Source organism: Schistocerca gregaria, chromosome 2 (genome assembly GCF_023897955.1).
Source record: "Schistocerca gregaria isolate iqSchGreg1 chromosome 2, iqSchGreg1.2, whole genome shotgun sequence".
NCBI classification, from domain to species: domain Eukaryota; kingdom Metazoa; phylum Arthropoda; class Insecta; order Orthoptera; family Acrididae; genus Schistocerca; species Schistocerca gregaria.
In genome coordinates this window covers 415437603-415460300 of record NC_064921.1, presented here as the reverse complement: position 1 = coordinate 415460300, position 22698 = coordinate 415437603, and the positions used below count along the sequence as shown (strand labels likewise).

Genomic DNA, 22698 nt, shown 5'->3' with positions numbered 1-22698 from the left:
AACTGTGTGATCTATCCATCTACTCTTCAACATTCTATGTTAATACATTTCTCTTCTTCAAAAACGTTTTCCTTGGCGTTACTAGTCTACATTTTATATCCTCCCTACTTCGAACATCATCAGTTATTTTGCTCCCCAAATAGCAAAACTCATATACTACTTTAAGTGTCTCATTTTCTACTCTAATTCCGTCAGCATCACTTAATTTAATTAGACTATATTCCATTATCCTTGTTTTGCTTTTGTTGTTGTTCATCTTATATCCTCCTTTCAAGACAACATCCATTCCATTCAACTGCTTTACCAAGTCATTTGCTGTCTCTGACAGAATTGCAATGTCATCAGCAAACTTCAAAGTTATTATTTGTTTTCTGTGAACTTTAATTCCTACTACAAATTTTTCCTTGGTTACTGTTACTACCTGTTCAATGTACAGATTGAGTAACTTCAAGTACAGGCTACAACTCTGTCTCACTCCCTTCTTAATCACTGCATCTCTTTCATGCCCGTCAACCCTTACAAATGCCATCTGGTTTCCATACAATCTATAAGTAGACTTTTGCTCCCTGTACTTTACCCCTGCTACCTTCAGAATTTCAAAGAGAGTACTCCAGTCAACAATATCAAAAGCTTTATCTAAGTCTATAAATGATATAAATGTCAGTTTGTTCTTCCTTAAAAGATAAGTCATAGGGTCAGCATTGCCTCACGTGTTCTACATTTCCCCGGAATCCAAACTGATCTTCCCCAATGTTGCTTCTATCAGTTTTTTTCATTCTTCTATACAGAATCATGCTAGTATTCTGCAACCATGACTTATTAAACTAACAGTTTGTAAGTTTCACATTTGTCAGCAACTGCTTTCTTTGGTATTGGAATTATTACATTCTTCCTGAAGTATGAGGGGATTTCGTCTATCTCATATATTTTGCACACCAGATGGAAGAGTTTTGTCACGGCTGGCTCTCCCAAGGCCATCAGTAGTTCTGACGGAATATCGTCTACTCCCGGAGCTTTGTTTTGACTTCAGATCTTTCAGAGCTCTGTCAAATTATTCTCTTAGTATCATATCTACCACCTCATCTTCATCTATGCCCATTTCCCTTTCTATAATATAAACTTCAAGTAATCAACATTGTATATACTCCTTCCAAGTTCTTGATATTCATGCAGCTGCCTCTCTTTCTCCAACAGCCTCTTTAATTTTCCTGTAGGCAGTATCTACCATTCCCCTAGTGAAATATGCTTCTAAATACTTACATTTGTCCTCTAGCCATTGTACTCTGCCTGCCAATTTGATTTTTTTAATGATTGTATTCCCTTTTGCCTGCTTCACTTGTTGCATTTTTATGTTTTCTCCTTTTCATCAGTTAAATTCAATATCTCTTCTGCTACCGAAGGATTTCTACAAAGCCTTGTCTTTTTACCTATCTGATCCTCTGCTGCCATCATTATTTCATTTCTTAAGGCTACCCATTCATCTTCTACTGTATTCCTTTCTCCTGCTTTACTCAAGTGTTGCCTAACGCTCCCCCTGGAACTCTCAGCAACCTCTGGTTCTTTCAACTTGTCCAGGTCCCATATCCTTAATTTTCTACCCTTTTCTAATTTCTTCAGTTTTAATCTACAGTTCATAACCAATTAAAATGTGGTCAGAGTCCACATCTGCCCCTGGAAATATCTTACAATTTAAAGTCTGGTTTCTAAATCTCGGGTCTTACCATTACATAATCAATCTGAAATGTTCTGGAGTTCCCACATGTCTTCCCTGTACACAACCTTCTTTTATGATTCTTAAACCAAGTGTTAGCAATGATTAAATTATGCTCTGTGCAAAACTCTACCAGGCGGCTTTCTCTTTCATTCCAATCTCCCAGTCCATATTCACCTACTATTTTTCCTTCTCTTCCTTTTACTACTATCGAATTCCAGTCCCCCATCATTATTAAATTTTTGCCTCCCTTAACTATCTGAATAACTTATTTTATCTTGTCATAGTTTTCTTCCAACTCTTCATCATCTGCAGAGTTAGCTGGCATATAAACTTGTACTAGGGTGGTGGGTGTAGGCTTTGTGACTATCTTGGCTACAATAATGCATTCACTATGCTGTTCACAGCAGCCTATGCACAATCCTACTTTCTTATTCATTATTAAATCTACTCCTGCATTAACCCGATTTGATTTCGTATCTATAACCTTGTATTCACCTGGCCAGAACTCCTGTCCCTCCTGTCAGTGAATTTCACTAATCCTCACCACATCTAACTTCAACCAACCCATTTCCCTTCTTTAAATTTTCCAACCTACGCGCTCATTTAATGAATCTAACATTCCCTGCTGCAATCTGTAGACTGCCAGTTTTGTTTCTCCTGATGACGACATCCTCCTGAGTATTCTCCACCTGGAGATCCTAACAAGGGACTATTTTCCCTTCAGAATATTTTACCCGATAGGAAGCCATCATCATTTAACCGTACAGCAGAGTTGCATGCTCTTATGAAAAGTTATGGCTGTAGTTTCCCCTTGCTTTTTGTCAGCAATGCAAGGCCGTTTTGGTTGATTTTACAACCTAGGTTAGTCAAACATCTAGACTTTGCCCTGCAACTACTAAAAAGGCTTTTCAGGAAACACATGTCTGTCTGACATCTCAACGGATACCCCTCTGTTGTGGTTGCACCTGTGGTATGGTTATCTGTATTGCTGTGACATACAAGCCACCTCGCCAACACCAAGGTCCATGGTTCATGGGAAAAAGTCATACTCATATAAGGGATTTTTTAAAGTTTCTTGTTTCACCACTGTAGAGAATGACATTTCTTGGTGGTTACTTTTGTTCTGATACGGCAATATTTTTTGGCGTTCTGATTTCTTACCTACATATTTTTGTTTTTCAATTTTCAGTGTAAACTGAAAATTACTAATACATAAATAGAAACATATTTACTGGCATTATTTGCTAACTTGTACACGCTTCATTGAAGCATATGAGGATGTAATTTCAGATCTTTAACTCTGAAAGATGGCATCGACAGTCATTAATAATATCAAAAGATGTACTTTGCATGTACTAATGAAATATTGTGGCCAAGATAGACATGAAGCCCACACCTACTACAGTAGTACAAGTTTATATGCCAACTAGCTCTGCAGATGACGAAGAAATTGATGAAATGTATGACGAGATAAAAGAAATTATTCAGATAGTGAAGGGAGACGAAAATTTAATAGTCATGGGTGACTAGAATTCATCAGTAGGAAAAGGAAGAGAAGGAAACATAGTAGGTGAATATGGATTGGGGCTAAGAAATGAAAGAGGAAGCCAGCTGGTAGAATTTTGTGCAGAGCATAACTTAATCATAGCTAATACTTGGTTTAAGAATCATAAAAGAAGGTTGTATACATGGAAGAATCCTGGAGATACTAAAAGGTATCAGATAGATTATATAATGGTAAGACAGAGATTTAGGAACCAGGTTTTAAATTGTAAGACATTTCCAGGGGCAGTAGATTAAAACTGAAGAAACTTCAAAAAGGTGGGAATTTAAGGAGATGGGACAGGGATAAACTAAAAGAACCAGAGATTGTACAGAGTTTCAGGGAGAGCATAAGGGAACAATTGAGAGGAATGGGGGAAAGAAATACAGTAGAAGAAGAATGGGTAGCTTTGAGGGATGAAATAGTGAAGGCAGCAGAGGATCAAATAGGTAAAAAGACGAGGGCTACTAGAAACCCCTGGGTAACAGAAGAAATATTGAATTTGATTGATGAAAGGAGAAAATATAAAAATGCAGTAAACGAAGCAGGCAAAAAGGAATACAAACGTCTCAAAAATGAGATCGACAGGAAGTGCAAAATTGCTAAGCAGGGAGGGCTAGAGGACAAATGTAAGGATGTAGAGGCTTATCTCACTAGGGGTAAGATAGATACTGCCTACAGGAAAATTAAAGAGACCTTTGAAGAAAAGAGAAACACTTGTATGAATATCAAGAGCTCAGATGGAAACCCAGTTCTCAGCAAAGAAGGGAAAGCACAAAGCTGAAAGGAGTATATAGAGGGTCTATGCAAGGGCAATGTACTTGAGGACAATATTATGGAAACGGAAGAGGATGTAGATGAAGATGAAATGGGAGATACAATATTGTGTGAAGAGTTTAACAGAGCACTGAAAGACCTGAGTCGAAACAAGGCCCCGGGAGTAGACCACATTCCACTGGAACTACTGACGGCCTTGGGAGAGCTAGTCCTGACAAAACTCTATCATCTGGTGAGCAAGATGTATAAGACAGGTGAAATACCCTCAGACTTCAAGAAGAATATAATAATCCCAATCCCAAAGAAAGCAGGTGTTGACAGATGTGAAAATTACCGAACTACCAGTTTAATAAGTCACAGCTGCAAAATACTTACACGAATTCTTTACAGACGAATGGAAAAACTGACAGAAGCCGACCCCGGGGAAGATCAGTTTGGATTCTGTAGAAATGTTGGAACACGTGAGACAATACTGACCCTACGACTTATCTTAGAAGAAAGATTAAGGAAAGGCAAACCTACGTTTCTAGCATTTGTAGACTTAGAGAAAGCTTTTGACAATGTTGATTGGAATACTCTCTTTCAAATTCTGAAGGTGGCAGGGGTAAAATACAGAGAGCAAAAGGCTATTTACAATTTGTACAGAAACCAGATGGCAGTTATAAGAGTTGAGGGGTATGAAAGGGAAGCAGTGGTTGGGAAAGGAGTGAGACAGGGTTGTAGCCTGTCCCCGATGTTATTCAATCTGTATATTGAGCAAGCAATAAAGGAAACAAAAGAAAAGTTCAGAGTAGGTGTTAAAATCCATGGTGAAGAAATAAAAACTTTGAGGTTCGCCGATGACATTGTAATTCTGTCAGAGACAGCAAAGGACTTGGAAGAGCAGTTGAACGGAATGGACAGTGTCTTGAAAGGAGGGTATAAGATGAACATCAACAAAAGCAAAACGAGGATAATGGAATGTAGCCAAATTAAGTCGAGTGGTGCTGAGGGAATTAGATTAGGAAATGAGACACTTAAAGTAGTAAAGGAGTTTTGCTATTTGGGGAGCAAAATAACTGATGACGGTCAAAGTAGAGAGGATATAAAATGTAGACTGGCAATGGCAAGGAAAGCGTTTCTGAAGAAGAGAAATTTGTTAACATCGAGTATTGATTTAAGTGTTAGGAAGTCGTTTCTGAAAGTATTTGTATGGAGTGTAGCCATGTATGGAAGTGAAACGTGGCCGATAAATAATTTAGACAAGAAGAGAATAGAATCTTTCGAAATGTGGTGCTACAGAAGAATGCTGAAGATTAGATGGGTTGATCACATAACTAATGAGGAGGTATTGAGTAGAATTGGGGAGAAGAGGAGCTTGTGGCACAACTTGACTAGAAGAAGGGATCGGTTGGTATGACATGCTCTGAGGCATCAAGGGATCATCAATTTAATATTTGAGGGCAGCGTAGAGGGTGAAAATCGTAGAGGGAGACCAAGAGATGAATACCCCAAGCAGATTCAGAAGGATGTAGGTTGCAGTAGGTACTGGGAGATGAAGAAGCTTGTACAGGATAGAGTAGCATGGAGAGCTGCATCAAACCAGTCTCAGGACTGAAGACCACAACAACAACAACAACAATGAAATGTGCACACCTTTTAGGTTTCAATGTAATTCATTTTCAAAAGTATATTGGGTGGATAGTTTACTATCAATCATCCAAGATATAATAGGATAAGAACACATATTGCAAAATTTAGTTCTTGAGGGCATGATACATCTTCAAGTTCACAAAATCATTTGTATAAAAAATAACAAATTTAGAACCTTGCCCCCTGTTGGATAAATTTTTGTACACATCCATGAGAAGACATTAATTTTTTGTGGTACGACAGACGTTTTCAATTCAGTGACTCCCTCCTTTGCTCTTCCACAAACTAAATATGTATGTCATCGAGGAATGTGCTGGTTCAACAGGATTTGGTGCATTGGTAGTAAAAATTAACTATAATATCAAATGCAAGCAATTATTTCTCTGACCAAAAATGATTTCTCAGGGGATTTCTTACAATATGGTAATCAATGTTGCTGTTGGACATAAATGATAAATATTCATGTCTATGAGGATTTTAACCATCCCTCCAGTAAATTTCAACATATTTTGCTTGCCTCTATTTTTCATTTAAAAATTAAAATTCACTTAATAGTCTTTCATGAACATGAATAATGCCAAATTTATGCTTAACTGGTGTTTCTGCATGCCCCTGGTATCTCAATAATTTGTTGATAGAGATGTTCAAACATAATACTGACCGCATCAGCAGAAACAAGTCGTCCCCCTGCATGGCTCCACTGCAGCACTGTGACAGGTGCCTGATGTGGTGACTGAACTGTTACGAATTCTGGATCGCCACCACCCCACACACGAAGCTCTCCATTTTCCCAACCAATTACAAGTGCTTTACGTATTGGATGCCAAGCAAGAGATGTGACCTGAGCCATTGGATGAGATGGCCAGCTGATATCAGGTAATGCTTCACCCTAGAAAATGAAGAGTTCATTGTTATCATCATACTCATAAAATTAATGGTATTTACTCCAGCACGTTTTGGTAAATCACAGACTCTTTCCTGTTCAGCACCTGTAATCCAGAGCTACTGCAGTGCAATCATCATGAGTCACAACCACAACTTACCTCATGTTAAACAATATGGCTAAAACAACATTAGTCTGCCATTAGAAATGTTTCCTGTCTCTCTTGGGCAACATTAAAATATTTTTATTTACATTGCTTTCCATAGTTTACATGTTTGTTGTATGTGTTGCAATTTAAAAAAAAATCCATTAGTCTAACAAGAAAAACATGATCTAATCCATGCCAAGAAAGGCAATGGAAAATCCAGAATAAAACATGATAGTATTATGAAAATGATAGTTGCTACTCACCATATACCAGAGATGCTGAGTCACAGATAGGCACTACAAAAAGACTGTCGGCAAGTAAGCTTTCTGTCAACAAGGCCTTCATCGGAAATAGACAACATACACAGAAATGCACACAAACATGCACACGCACACTCATGCAAGCGCAACTCACATACACACATGACCATAGTCTCTGGCTACCCCGGCCTCAGCAGCCAGAGACTGTGGTCATGTGATGCTTGCATGAGTGAGTGTGTTCATTGTGTATTTCTGATAAAGGCCTTGTTGGTTGAAAGCTTACTTTCTGACAGTCCTTTTGCTGTGCCTATCTGTGACTCAGCATCTCTGCTATATGGTAAGTAGCAACTATCCATTTCATTGTTATTCCGGTTCAAAGATTTAAACTGCGTCTCTGTCATCAACTCAGTTCAGAATCTATGAATGTAATGTGCGTCAAACAAGCACTTAATAAAAGAAAAAGACAATTAGCCATGTTTTAGAATTGCATAAACTCATTGCCAAATATTATCTGATGTATTGACATCTGAAGGGAGTCATTCTTATCCTTACAGGAAGAGCTGTTCTCCTTTCTTCAACCGTTTTCCTCATGTTGTGTATCAAAACACAGGTGTTTCTTACACACTCTTTTCCCAGCAGTCATTTCTAATGACCACATGATTTATAATTCAGCCTTACATCAACAGAGAATGGTGCACAGTTGAAACTATACCTTTAGTTCATTTGCCTTTGTTCCCAACTCACTGATACTTGGGCTAGATTTGGAACTCTCTTTATCATCCTTGGTTGGATCCCTATTCTATAATGTGGCAGTACATCAAATATTGAATTTGGAACAAATTAACACAAAATTACAGAGTAAGGAAACACTCTGGGAAGTAAGTTCATCGTCCTACCATTTAGCAGCTAGAAAGATGACTTAAAATTTGAACCACAGTAAAGGAAATTTTATTCGTGCTGTAGAGTACATTACCACAGCCATATCACTTCAATACGGCCTATTCCACATTTTTCTGTCAGTGAAAGAATAGCATTGAAAGAACTGTAAGAAGATAGTACCAGCTGATAAATGGAAGACTATAATTCCAGTATCATTATGGTAAGACTCTTTTATTACCAGATGGGCAGTTTGATGGAAATATCTCATTATCAGAATGGAAATGAAGACTTCGCCTATGCTTGTTATATTATGTTATGTTAACCGGGGACCTAGAAACACTACCGCAGTCCACTTCACCCCTCTGCCACCCCACACCGAACCCAGGGTTATCGTGCGGTTCGGCCCCCGATGGACCCCCCAGGGAATGTCTCACACCAGATGAATGTAACCCCTATGTTTGTGTGGTATAGTAATGGTGGTGTACGTGTATGTGGAGAACTTGTTGGTGCAGCAATCGCCGACATAGTGTAGCTGAGGCGGACTAAGGGGAACCAGCTCGCATTTGCCGAGGCAGATGGAAAACCGCCTAAAAACCATCCACAGACTGGACAGCTCACCGGACCTGGACACAAATCCGCCAGGTGGATTTGTGCTGGGGCTGGCGCTCCTTCCCACCCGGAAAGCCGTGCGTTAGACTGCACGGCCAACTGGGTGGGCATTCACCTATGCTTAGTTATTTATGCATGTCAGAAAAGAATATTAAAAATGAGTATTGGCTGGCTGTACACAGAGAAAAGCAAAAGAAAGAAATTAATTCCGAAGGCAAATTACAAAACAGAAACAGGCAGCAACAGTAAATGTTCATCACAAAAAAGAGGGAGAGATGTTGAGAAAATACAAAAATGTGAAGACAAATACTAGAAGGCAGAAAAAGGAGCAAGAGGTAGAGAGCGAGTGTGAGAAGCTGATGGAATGAAAATGAAGTACTTACTACTATTATTTATTTTATTGTCAATTATACAAATGTTTATACGAGGACATATTATTATTCAGTAATACAACTCAGTTCAAGAAAAGTTCAATGAAACAGTCATTATATGAAGAATTATTATTATATCACAGATTTTTTTGCTCTTGGTTCTTCTTTCTATCTTGAGTATTCTCCCAATTTCTGCTGTATTAGTTGTTTTGAAGATGGTTTCAGCTGCATATGTTATTTCTGGTTGTGTAACTGTTCTATAATGTCAATTTGCAGCTTGCAGCTAAAATGTACCCACTTTATGTTATATTATTTTAATAACTCTTTAGGATTACTATTAATGTTAATTCACAAACTTTTGATGTTTACGCTAAAGTCAATAACATCTTTTTGAGTGTTGTATAATTTGTAATTAATGTAAAACTAGAATCAGAACATAAAGAACAGGTACTAAATGCACCACACATGTACTTACGGCATGTCCCAACACTTCATGGTCCTCGTTATCCTCATTTTCATTAAGCACAATATCTGACTTGAGAGTCATATAAAACTGTCTGTTCACTTCAGGCATAAAATCTAGTAGTAATGTTAAATCAGTGTTCTAAATGTGATCTAGTAGTTTTGTTAAGTCTTTGTTTTTCACGGTTGACATTTGTTTCCCACCATGTCTTTGGGTACTAGATTTTGCAAGACATTTACAGGCTATGGAGAAAAGACAAATTGAGGGCTCCCTTGATGTGACTTGAACAACATGGTGGCCTACCAAGACTTCAATGAAGAATTTGTTACTTTCAGAGCAACCTGTTGCAAACTTCATTATAAAATTTCTGAAATTGTTGTTGTTACTGCGAACATCAACTTCCAGTAAGTTAGTGAGGTAGGTAAAACTCTTAAAGGTTTAGAAATCCTCAGTATCCATTTTACAGACTTGAATGTTGAAATCCTGGAAGGTGAGGGTGTGGTGGGGAATTCCTTCAAAAATTTCCAGCTTTTATGAAGAAGTGGGTGCCAGTGTGATCAGTGAGCACTCCTACAGCTACAATTTGTACTTTGGGACCATATGGAAGTAAATCTCAGATAAATCGGTGAGAAATCTTTTTGCAAATGTTCACTTATACCAGTATAAGGACACAGCACAAATAAAGCTGGTTCACTGTACAATCAACAGATGTCAGGATCATGCACACAAACTACAATTTCAAAATCAATGACGGTGTGCTTTAGATGCTTACGGTTTTCGGTGCCTCAATTTTATAGTGCGGAGGAATATGTGTGTAAAGAACGAGAAATGCTGTTATGACTTGTATGCATGTGTTGTGTCAACTGAAAATACTGTTGTATAATGTAAAGTATGTAAATAACTTGCAGTAGGCCTATGTTGTTTCATATTGCATTTTGTACACTAAATATTTTAAGATGTTATTTTAAGCTGACCTGACCTATATTATAAGTACACAATCTGCACTCTATATGATCAAATGGCACCAAATAAAAAATCAATCAATCCAGCAATGTAGCAAGTACACAGAAATTACTGTATACTGTGGCAATTGTATAGATCTCACAAAAGAATTCAACACTGTTAACTCAAAAAACTTTTGGAAATACTAAAGATGACTGAGTTACAAAATAGACACTGAAGAATAATTAAAGAATAATACAAAGAACAGAAAGCGATGGCAAAGATATGCAATCAAGGAAAAGAAGACAGAATTCTTACAGGTACTGGACCAGGATGTAAATGTCTCCATTCTTATTCAACATCTACATAGAAAATGGAAAGAATGAGTGCAAAGATACTGTTCAGGAACCAAAAATAATATAGAGAAAGAATACAAATACTTAGCTTTACAGATGATAGCTCCACATGAAAGAAACCTCCAAAGAATCTTAGCATATACACATGCAGCAATAACAGATGAATACAAAATAAAAATAAACACTAAAGAGACATAAATAAGAGTGTACTCCAAGGAATCAAAAAAGTGAATATTAATTACAGAACTAAACTAAAACAAACAAGATCAAAAAATACTCAGGTACTATGAGCAAAGAAGAAAGAATTGGTGAAGATATAATACTAAGAATGAGAGAAGTATTAATAATGTTTATCAGTAAAGTAAAAAAAAAGTCAAAAAACATAAATATTGAAGTGAGGCAATCTAGATGAGATACATTTGGATCATTTGAAATACAGATGCTACAAAAAATTAAACAAGATATCTTGAGGTATTTGAAGTATGGTGCCAGTAACACCTCTTCTTTAAGAGATACGGCATGAAATGAATGGATAGACCCACCAACCAAGAAAAAGACTCGGTGAAGAAAGAACATTCAGAAAAACAACTGAATGAAGATGGCGTGAGTGGATAGGATACATAATATGCAAGGAAAGAAAGCCTAGAGAGTTTCCAAATTGTAAAATAAGCCATAAGAATCAAAACATGAAGCAATTATTCTGTAGGATCACCTATATCATCTTAACTGAAAACTGTCATGGAGGTTGAAACCAACAGATTGTGTGAGACATATAAAATTTAATAATTACAGCCAAATAAAGAATTAATAGGTTGGTACTCAAAATTCAGCCTGAGAGTAAAATGTAACAACAAAAACTCTGTTGGACAATGCATCTTACGAGAATACTTCAATGCAGTGTGTTACTGTTATTCATAGGAGCAGCAGAAAGTGACAGAGGTCTCAAAGAGAGTTGGCAGAGGCAATGAAGAGGTAGGACTGATGAAAAATGATTAGACATTGCATATTTTCAAAATCATTTTGGAAAAAGCAGTGCTTGATTTTCATATTTGTACTGACAAAAAACAGTCTAGTTCACACAAATCACATTTGTTAGTGACTGGTTTCAGTCCAAAGTCAGGCCATCTTCACACTGTACTCCAAAGCTGATGTGTGGAGATAGATCCACTGAGCAGGAACTGCAGAAGCCTCCAGATGCTGTCAACTGCTCACAGTAACCACTGCAGCTGACACCATCTGGAGACTTCTGCATTTTCAGCTCTGTCGATCCATCTCCACACAACAATTGGAGTATGGTCTAAAGATGGTCCGCCTTTCCACTGAAACCGCTCACCAATAAATGTGATAAGTATTGTCTACACTGCTTTTCTAAGTACAATTGATTACACATTGACAGCCAATGATCAGAAGTAAGGGGTAAAAATTAAATGGAAAACATAATGACAAGTTGCTCAAATGCAAGTATTGGTTGTACAAGGCCAAAAAGTTGTTTCTATATCAAAAAAAATCTTGATGGGAAAGATGCTGCTTTCACAAAAGTCATCATTTATAGCTGGTGAGAAGAAGTTTCTTATCTCTACACTCACTGTCCGATTGTGGAAAACCACTGACATTTGACCCTGTGATACTTAACATAGAGCAAATTATCACATACATAGATACAGTTATTCTAACATCTCTAATTCTCAGTAGAATAAAAATGTTTTTTGGCTCCTGAAATAAAAAAATTTAAAAAAATGTGATATCCCCTTTTTGCTTAGAAGTTTTCCCTAGTAACAGACCATATTCAGTCACAATATTTTTATTTTTCTGTTTAACTCATCCTGAGACATCAAGAAATAGTCAAATTGGTAAGGGAGGGAAGTGTAACATGTAAAAATTATTGAGGGAGACCAAGTCTTGACTACAGTAAGTAGGTTAAAATAGATTTAGGATACAACAATTACACAGAGGTTTGCTTGGGACAGACTAGCATGGTGAGCTGATTAAAACCAGTCATTGAACTGAAAATCACCACAACAACAATAACATGAAACTAAGTTACATAAGACATTTTAGTATAATAATTTGTTTACATCAGTGTTTAGTGCATCACTTTAGAACAACTCACAAAATTGCATTTCAGAGAGTGCATCATTTAAAAAGTATCGTCGCCATCATCATCATTATTTAGTGGATTAATGGTCCTTTAAGGTCTACAGCACAAAGACAAAAGAAATGACCAAACTACAAAGAGGAAAAATCAGCACACTATAAAAAAATATAAAAGAACCCATTATGAAAAGAGATATCTACTGCAGATGGTAGACCTACATTGCTACCTTCATCTTTCACTGATGATGGCTCAATTTATTTAAGGATGGAAAATACTCAATCCTTCCATTGTGTCCTCAGATGTCCCTTGTATGTTTTACACCAGCCTGAGAGTGGAGGATTTGGTATGGGAGGGATCTATCAGACCGAAGGATGTGTGCAAACCACTGTAGCATCTTGTGCCCTAATATTTGGCCAATGGGTGGCTTTTCAAATTGCTGGTACAGATCTTCTTTTATTCTACTTTTATGGTATTTTAGATGGCTCCATAGATCTGTCGAAGTGCTTTCCTCTCAAAGGCACATATTACTTCTTCAGTTGTAGCTGATGTTGCCCAGATTTCATAATCATGTAAAAGTACAGGCCAAACTAGTGTCATATATGCATACATCTTGTTCTTCTGTGACATCAATTATGACTTGAATAAATTGTTCAGAGCAAAGAACATGCAATTAGTGTTTGTTGTTCATTGCTTCACTTTTATCAGTCAGTATGGATTCCAGGTGCCAGTATTCTCAAATTCATTCAAAGATATGATCGTTGACAACAATGGAAGAAAGGAGAGATTGACAACATGATACAAAGAGATATTTTTTTTTATCATCGTTCACCACCAGCCCAATTTTCTTCGCACTGTGGAGAAACTGTGAAGTATCAGCACACACTTGTTCCAGAGTGTCATGGAATCCCAACATCATCAGAAAATTCCAGGATTGAGTCTGCTCTCATCATCTCCATTTCTCTGATTCAATAAGTGTCATGGCTTACTTCATCCAAGGCCAAGTTGAATAGTACTGGTGCTAATGGATCTCCTAGTCTCAAACCATTTTGAATGCTGAATGGTGGCAATAGTTGGTTGCTGAACTGTACTTGACAAGTTGATTGAGGAGTAGCAAGCTGCAATTCGTCAGATTTATTTCGATGAGATGTCAAATTCCTCTGTTCTCCATAACACGGAGTGGTCAAAAGGTAGCTGAAAATCAATTAAGGTGAGATGTCATTCTTAATCAAACTCATATAATTTTTCTATTGGCTGCCTCAAAGTAAATGTGTGGTCAAGAATCGACTGTCCAAGGAACAAACCATATTGATAAGGGCCTACGATTTCTTCAGCCAATGGTTTCATGCAATTTAGTATTGTCTAAAAATTTGAGATGTATAGTACATGTCTCACACAACTGATTTAACAGCTGCAATAGTATCATCTTTGACAATATCATGCATGTAATTTACATAATATAAAACAGATGGATGCATGCACCATAATCAGTATTTCACTGAACATTAAATTTTTGAATACAAGGCTGCAGACTATGTCTACGCTGCAATGAAAATGTAGTGAAGGCTGTTTTATTCAGTAATTTCTGACGACATTTGGGAAAGTCAGTCTTTGTATTATGTATTCATTTAGTGGTAGGCCTTTTCTCTTCTGTCTCGGCTTATTCAACTTCCTGTGATTTGCAGTTCCATATCTGTAGACTTACAAAACCATGTTGGATTTGTTGTTAGCAGCATATATGGTCAGCCAGTGAATGGGTGCCTTTTCCTGGTTGAGATGCAACCAGTCATGTCACAAACTAATCCATATGGGCTGATCTCCCAGTTTTAAAATTATTCTGTGTTAAACTTAACTTGAAATTTTCCTAATTTTCTTTGCTTTTTTGAAATTTAGTTTTCATATTAATTTATTCCCTGAACCTCTCAAGGAGACACTGTCCATGTAGAGGAGATGTTTCCTAATTCATATGATACTAAGGGTTACGCTGGCAGTAGCATAGCCGCTGCAGAATCTCCTGAGCCATGCAAGTCTTACTTGATGAACTAGTGTGTCTCACAGCACCCATCTTCCCACTCTCTATCCTTCAAATTTTTAAGGAAATAGAAGAAGAACCTTTACAGCTGTAGAGAAAGAAATTCATCTAGGGGAAGGTTACCCAAAAAAAAGCCCTGGTCCTCCGGGTTGGAGGTTGCCAATGGATTACTTCCTCATCACAGAAAACCTGGTAATGGTACACAGACTGCAAGGAAGCCTCTGAGCTCCATAATACAAAAAATGAGAGAACAAAGTATATGGTTTGGAACATGTAATATTTTTAGTTTATATAAAACAGATTCCTCAATCAGTCTAGTCAAGGAGATCAAATGATACAGACTGGATTTAGCTGCATTACAGGCATTTCACTGGGAGGATAATGGTACACTAGATGTTGAAAAGTATTCAATCTTTTATGGAAGCTGTAAATCTGGACACAAACTCATTGAGGAAAGGTACCTAAGTCACTCAAAGTAAATTTTGAAGAACAACAAAAAAATTTCCAGTTCAATAGTTAAGGACTACACAATCACAGAAAAAATATTAGTTAATTTTCTGATAAAATGAAAGAGATTTTGTATAGACAAGTGCTCAATAATGAAATAATTTTGTGCACAAAAATATGCAAAATCATGTAACTTATGTACCTTTCTGCATTTAAAGTATTAGATACCATTGACAAACAAATTATTTTTTGCAGATTAATTTTATTACCTAAGAACACTGTTCATTATTGACTCAATGAACCAGATGAAGTGTATCTCACAGCACCCTATCTTCCCCCTCCCTATATCTCAGATTTTTAAGGAAAGGAAAGACGAACCTCGACAGCTGTAGAGAAAGTGATTTGTCTAGTGGAAGGTTACCCCAAAGCTCTGGCCCTACAAGTTGAAGGCTGCCAATAGGTTATCACCTCATCATAGAAAACTTGGTAATGGTAAACAGACTACAAGGAAGCCTCAGAATTTCATAATAAAAAATAGACAAAAAGATGACAAGAGATATAATTTGAAACATGGAATATTTGTAGTTTATATAAAACACACTCCTCAATCAGTCTAGTCAAGGAGATCAAAAGATATAGGATGGATTTAGTTGCATTGCAGGAAGTTTGCTGGGAGGATACAGGTACTCTTGATGTCGAAAAGTATTCAATCTTTTACAGTAGCTATAGTCAGGACACAAATTGCATAACGGATTTTGTGTGACCCCTAGAACAGCAGTATAAACAGCAGACACAAAGAGATGTAAAATGTTGTTTGTGAACTGCCGTGCATCCACAGAAGAATATGCAACCCAAGTGAAGGATGAATTCTGTGCAGAACTGGAGATAGCAGTCAACAGCACTTGGAATAACAATTATAAAGTCCCACTGGGTGATATGAATGCCAAAGTGTGAAGAGAAGACGTATTCCATTCAACAACTGTAATACATGGTTTACATGAACTCAATGGCATCTGGTTCTTAACATTTGCAACACTGACAGTGATGTTCATCAACATTAATTTCCAACAGAAGGACATACACAAAGCAACTTGGGTGTCAATAGATGGTAAATTAAGTTAATTAGGAAAATCACATTATAACTGACATCAAAGCAAAGAACTGTGTGATTGATGTAAAGACAGCATGGGGTGCTAAGTGACCACTTCCTAGCAAAAAACTGACTTCAAGTACAATGCACATCAGAGACAGGAACAATTCCAAGAAAGTAGTATGCTACAACATTAATATGCTCAGAGATACTATAAAAAAGACAAATTTCAGCTCCATCTCAGCAACCACTTTGAAATTCTGCAAGTAGAGGATTCACAAAAGAACCTTGAAGTAGTACTGAAAAATCAAATCAAATCAAAGATTTTGTAAAATGAAGGAACTGCACAACAGGTGTGACTCAACAATCTTCCATTGCATATGTGATTGGTTTCGGAACACTTGAAGTTCCATCATCTGGTATAAGTGCAATAACGAAAATATTGTGTTAAAAGACAATGAGAGTGATTTGTCAAGTTTCTTTTTATTTTATTTGATTTTTTTAAAATGTCAGATATGGATCTATACAGTTAAAATCTCTCAAACAAAATAGAAGAGAAAACAGAATGTTACTTACAAACAAATATCATGGATACAGTTAGAGATGTTTGGAAAGAGACTGCTGTCAGCCACTTTTCATAGGAAAAAATTTGGGCAGTAAGTTATGGAACCATTAAGTTTTCATAAAGGAGACTTTCTCCTACCCTAGCATGTATCATATTGAGTGTGATACAAGCTAGATATGCAAGAGTAGGTACACTTGGACAGACAGGTAGGAATTTTTATACAAGATTTAAAGAACACAAAGATCTGGCCAATTCCAGGTCAGCTCTGACACTGCATTTGACTGATGACCAATGTCAGCAGCAGCAGGTTAGCAATAACTTAACTGTCCTACACACTCCTGAGAAACATCGGATACTCAATGTCCTGGAAGAAACTGAAATCTTAAGAAGTCTGCATTCCCATCCTCTTGATACTATTAATTAGTGGTTTGACCTGTATCACAAAAATATTTAGTTATGTCATTTTTCAGGAAAATTAAGGTGTGTACTGTAATATAATACTTTTCCTCATTTTTATATGTTTCATATGTTTATTTATAAGCTATTCAGCATATTTAGCAAGCAATTGGCTTCATCAAAATACATTTTACATATTTCATATAAGTATAGTTGTTACTAATTTTTAGATTATGCATATATGTACATGCAACTTTTTAGTAGTTAGTAATTTGTACATTTTACTCACATTATTATTTTACATATACATAAATACATATAAATATAAAAACTTCTTACTAATCAGACAATTTCAGCAATAATCATAATACAGTTTATGTTCAAGAATTAATTATATGGTTTAACACATTAAGTTAATGATAGTTATATTATTTCATTGTTTATACATTCCTTTCAAATTATTTCCAAGATATTTCTCAATTGAGTAATAGGCTATGCTTTATTTTTGAGCCATAGGTCTAATACCTCCTTAAATTTAAAGTGGGTGAAGGTTTTGATGGATTGTTGCAGTTTATTATAGAACTTTAGACTTAGGTGTTTGTGACTGTTGTGTGTCAGTGACAGCCTAGAATACGGTATATCAAGCATGCAGTTGTTTCGAGTGCTGTGCAAATGTAAATTCTTTCTCTGTGTGAATTGTATATTTTCTTTTACGTGTATTAAGCATTTTTAATACAAAGTTTGTGCCTGGTGAATTACCTCATAACAGAATCCCATATTGTAGCTGTGACTGAAAGAATGCAAAATGTACAGGTTCTCTTCCCATCTAATGTAGTGATGGTTATGTCTCCTTTCTGTCGTCACTTCCCCAGGAAGTAAAATTCATTGATTTATTCATCCGAATGTCATGCCTTGCCTATACAAGCTGTTTGGTTTTCAATAGGTATACAATGTTTGGTCTGTTGTAGATCTCATCAAGCTCACAATTATGGCAGATCCTCCACTCTACAGTGGTCTCATCTTGTACTGGATCACAGACCATAGATCTTCCGTAAGACTTTCCACTCACAAATGAGAAGATAAGTCTTTTTTCTGGGGTGGGGTCGTGTTTTGTACAGCTGGAGTTTGAAGTTCCTTGAGAGACTGCCTGATTTAAAAAGCTGAGTCAGACTGAAGTATGATTGATTTGCGGAAAATATTTAAAATAGAGAACCTTTTCTGGGATTGGTTTCTGACTACCACTGATGCTGGAGTGCATTTCTTGAATAGGCATGACTCCTGCTCATCACCATGTCTTCAATTTATTCACAAGGAGACCGATCATACTCTTTGCCACTCCCATGCTGTTACTCATCTGCACTGATAGATCTGGACAACAGGACCATGTTTTCAGATGTGATGTGTGTGACTTTCTCACACTCTACTTTGATCTCTTTGAAATGCATATGGAAAACTTCTCTTGTTATCTTCTTTAGCACCATGTTGAACAATATTGGTGGCACATCATCTATTTGTCTTAGTCTTGTGTTTGTGTTAGTTATCTGTAACTTGGTTCCCAAGTATCACTTTGCCTTTTGAATCAGTGAGACAAACTCAAACTAGGCTGATGAGTTTCTTTAATATATCAAACTTGGTTAGGCAATTCATTAGGTACTTCTGGTGGACACTGTCATGTGCCTTCTTAAAATGTGTGAAGATATCATGAAGGTCTTCACCATATTCCCACTTTTTCTCTATGAGCTGTTGCAATGAAGAGAAATTGTCATTGTCCACAGCCAAACAGCCATTTCTTCAACCACACTGATATTCACCAAGCACCTCTGCAAACTAGTGGCTTCTATTCATATAAAGTCGGACAAAATCTCACTCATCCAGTTTGAATGACTTCTACCTGGATTCCTTCTCATGGACTTTCGTTCTTATTCAGCTTCATTGCCTGATTCTTTATTTCCTCCATTGTAGTGGTGGATAATTTAAACCTAAAATGTCAAAAATTTGAACAGATCTTTAGGATCATCACAGTTGAGGATACCTCTGAACTATTGATTCCCTCTCTCAGCAATGTTGGACTCATTGTTGAGAATGGTCCCCTTGTTGTCCTTAATGAACTTTTGGCAGTTGTCATATCCCTTCTTAAAAAAGTTAATTTTATGGTACAACTTTTCCACCTCTTGTCCCAATAAAACTTTTTGAGCTTCCTCCATCACTCCTTTGATGTACCTTCTCTTTGCTGTCCTCAGGGCTTCTTAGGCAGTTCTCCATACTTCTTAGAACTGTGCTTTGCTTTGTGCAAAATCTGTGACTTGTAGCAAGCTCTCCTTGGCTTCCCTTCTATTGGGTAATGCCTTAATGCTTTCATCCTCAAACCACTACTTCTTGCTCCACATCTGCTTTTTGATGATCATCCTTGGCTTCTTTCCATACTCAAAGCGTTCTTCTTGTGAGACGTCCACAACTCTACAAGGCCATTTTGTAAAAAGAAGAAACCACACAACAGTTGCTGACTCAACAATCTTGTAATGGATATATGACCAGTTTCAGAACATTCACGATCTGGTGTGAACTGTAATAATGAAAATATGTTACAAGACAATGGGAAGGTATCCTCAATTTTAAAAAAGCCATATGTAAAACTATATATTTATAATTTCTAAAATAAAATAAAAAGCAGAACAGGACTTTAGTTGCAAATAAAATCACTTAACCATCTGAGGTCATTCGCACCCCACTGTTGTCATGGAACAAAAGTTCTCTGTTAGAAGAATAAAAAGGAGGACCTAGAAAGATCCCAGAAACTGACAGTACAATCGGACATTGATAGTCACCACAATCATAAAACATGTAAGATGCAACAAAAACAAGAAGAGGAAAATTTTACTGTGTGGAATTATTACCTAGGACAAAAGAAAAGGTAGAAAGAGGGAATCCATGAGGACTAGCTGCAGATAAGCATAGAGGGCGACTGGCGACAGAAAGCAGGAAATAGAATCCAGTGAAAAAGACTTGGTCCTCTGGAGCTGATCGCCTAAAGTGAAGTACATTATTCTCCGAAAATTAGCTGAGGACTTTCAAAACTGATACATGTAAAAATATAAACACTTTTAGCAGAAGACATAATAGCCATGACCTAGCATCCACCACCTGCGTGCCCCTCCACAACCCCTCTTCTCCTGGATCTCTGCCCACTCACATGCTGCACTTACTCACATCTCAATGAAAATCCAGGAAATATATGCACATAATGTCTTACAATATAATTAAGAGAAAACATGTCAATAACTCATTGAAATACTTTAACTTTTGTGTGCTGTTTTATCATGGTTTTATCATCATAAACTGTACAAAAACTCATGTCACAGCATAGGCAACACAGTGCAAATCTGAAGCACTAGAAGATCAAATTTAATGGTGTGGATGTAATAACACCCCTCCCCCTTATTAGAAATATTGGTTGTGTTGAAAGAGGGAAGAGGTTATGTTGGAGGGTGACAGTCTTGTCCCAAATTAGAGAATACAAATAGGGATGAAAAATTTTAGGTAGTAAACTGATGTTTATGGTAGTCCAGGTCAAGTCATCTTCGGCAAGAATCAACATGTGAAACCTACATGCAATTGATTCAGCAATTTACAGTTGCAGACAGAGCTCCTCACCCTTGACACCTGCAGCTTAGTGAGCAATTTTTCTCTGTAAATACTAAAACTGCAAGCTTAATTTGCTGTATTGCCCAATGATAATAAAAATAATTACTCATAATACATAAAATTCCTTAGAGTATCTTGGTAAATAGGCCTATTATGTAGATAGCAGATAGTCCTAGCACATGCAACAACTATAAAAATTAAACAGGGGTAGTGGGAGGGGGGTGGCAGAGATGGGGCATATCGTAAATATTATCATTTTATGATTATCCTTTAAAGTCTATACTGGTTGCAAATTACATCTGCAAAACTGGAGATGTGGCAGACTTTTGTGCACTTGCTATCACAACTTTAGTAGATAAATACAAAATGCAGAAAAAAAGACTACAAGGTTCAAGGATAACATATCCATTCAACCTCTACAACTGGAAAATATACTTATAGGGCGGTTGATTACATTTTGTCTGGTACCAAAAATACCTAAAAGATGAGTAACATTTAAAAAAATGTACGACGAAAACTGAATTTACACTGGCATTAGTTAAAAAACCACACTATTTTTTTATACAATTCTCTTAACCAGTATAAGCTCTTATCATATTGTTAATGAACAAGATTCTCACTTGTCGAGTGATAAATAGAAACTGACAATAAAGGTGGATATTGATTTTCAGTTATAAAGTGATCAGGTGGTTGTTCGTGTTCAAATTGTTTATTCTACTGGGAGTCTAGAACCCTGCACCTTCTGTACAAAGCTGATAAGATTTTCGTCTTTACTTTTTTCGATGATATTTATACCGCTACAATCCCTCTAATGATAATTGAAATATAACATATTTCCCAACCTAGGTGGATCTTATAAATTTATTGTTTCACTGTAAACGTTAAGTCCTACGTAAAAGTTCAGTTCGAGTGTCAAGCATAAGCACTGATACATGGTAAATCATGGTATGAGTCAAACAACAGTTACTTTCTTATTTACACTGTCACATACCAGCTCATCGTAAATGCTCACGAATCCTCCTTTGCTTTCGCTGTATGAAGAGACTGCTAGCAGTGAATGCTGATGATGCCAGTCCACACTCAAGTTTATAGCTGCTAAATCGGGGTTTTGTACTTTGTAATCGAAGTATAATGACATTATCGTGACTGATAAACCTAACAACTTCAAGAAGTAAGCAACTTTTATTTTAATTAATTATTTCACAATACCAAATAATTCTTTCGGAGTTAAATTATTATGTCACACACTCGTGTTCTGCATTTCAAGTCATGTCTTCGCTATCGGAGAATAAATACGAGAACACCGGTTCATACCAGTCCCAGAGAAACATTCTGTACACGAAATAGTGATATAGCTGTTAAATCTTACAGCCTCACTTATTTGCGTGACGATCGGAATTCGCGGTTTTGTTACAAACATCAACACAGCTGAAACCATGGCAACGGGGCTCACAGCCACCTCTATAATAATTCGATAATTGTCAAAATACGACAATCGATTTACATTATGAACAGATTTGCAGTTTTACCACATCGTAAATGATGATAGTATGACCTTGGTAAAATATTCCATAGATACATAGTTCCTAATTCAATTATGTGGATGGGAACTACTCGGGGAGACGTTGCAAAAATAAATAAATAAATAAAAGCAGCGGCCTGAGAATTATTTTCTGAACGTTAGATCTCTAATCACGGTGGTAGATTGAAGAACTTGAAAAGATAAATGAAAAGGTTGAAGTTACATACAGTGGCACTTAGTGAAGTGTGGAGCCAAAAAGAACAGAATTCCACGTATGGCGGGTCCAATATTTTCAACAAGGAATAAAGTAAGAGCACAATCTAATATAATGTGTT

At 36.7% G+C, this 22698-nt stretch overlaps 1 protein-coding gene across 2 annotated transcripts in view; it reads right to left on the bottom strand.

Moving 5' to 3' along the window:
- Positions 1-22306, bottom strand: part of LOC126323604 (intraflagellar transport protein 140 homolog) — a 248926-nt gene extending 226620 nt beyond the window's left edge. The window contains exons 1-2 of one of the 2 annotated variants that reach the window (XM_049994696.1): positions 21833-22306; positions 6328-6555 (exon numbers count right to left, since the gene is read on the bottom strand). In XM_049994696.1, coding sequence (XP_049850653.1) covers positions 6328-6555; positions 21833-21979 — 375 coding nt within the window. In that variant the 5' untranslated portion in view covers positions 21980-22306. The remainder of the gene's footprint in view (positions 1-6327; positions 6556-21832) is intronic. The other variant, XM_049994697.1, reaches the window with a different exon arrangement.
- Between the last annotated feature and the right edge of the window lie 392 nt (positions 22307-22698).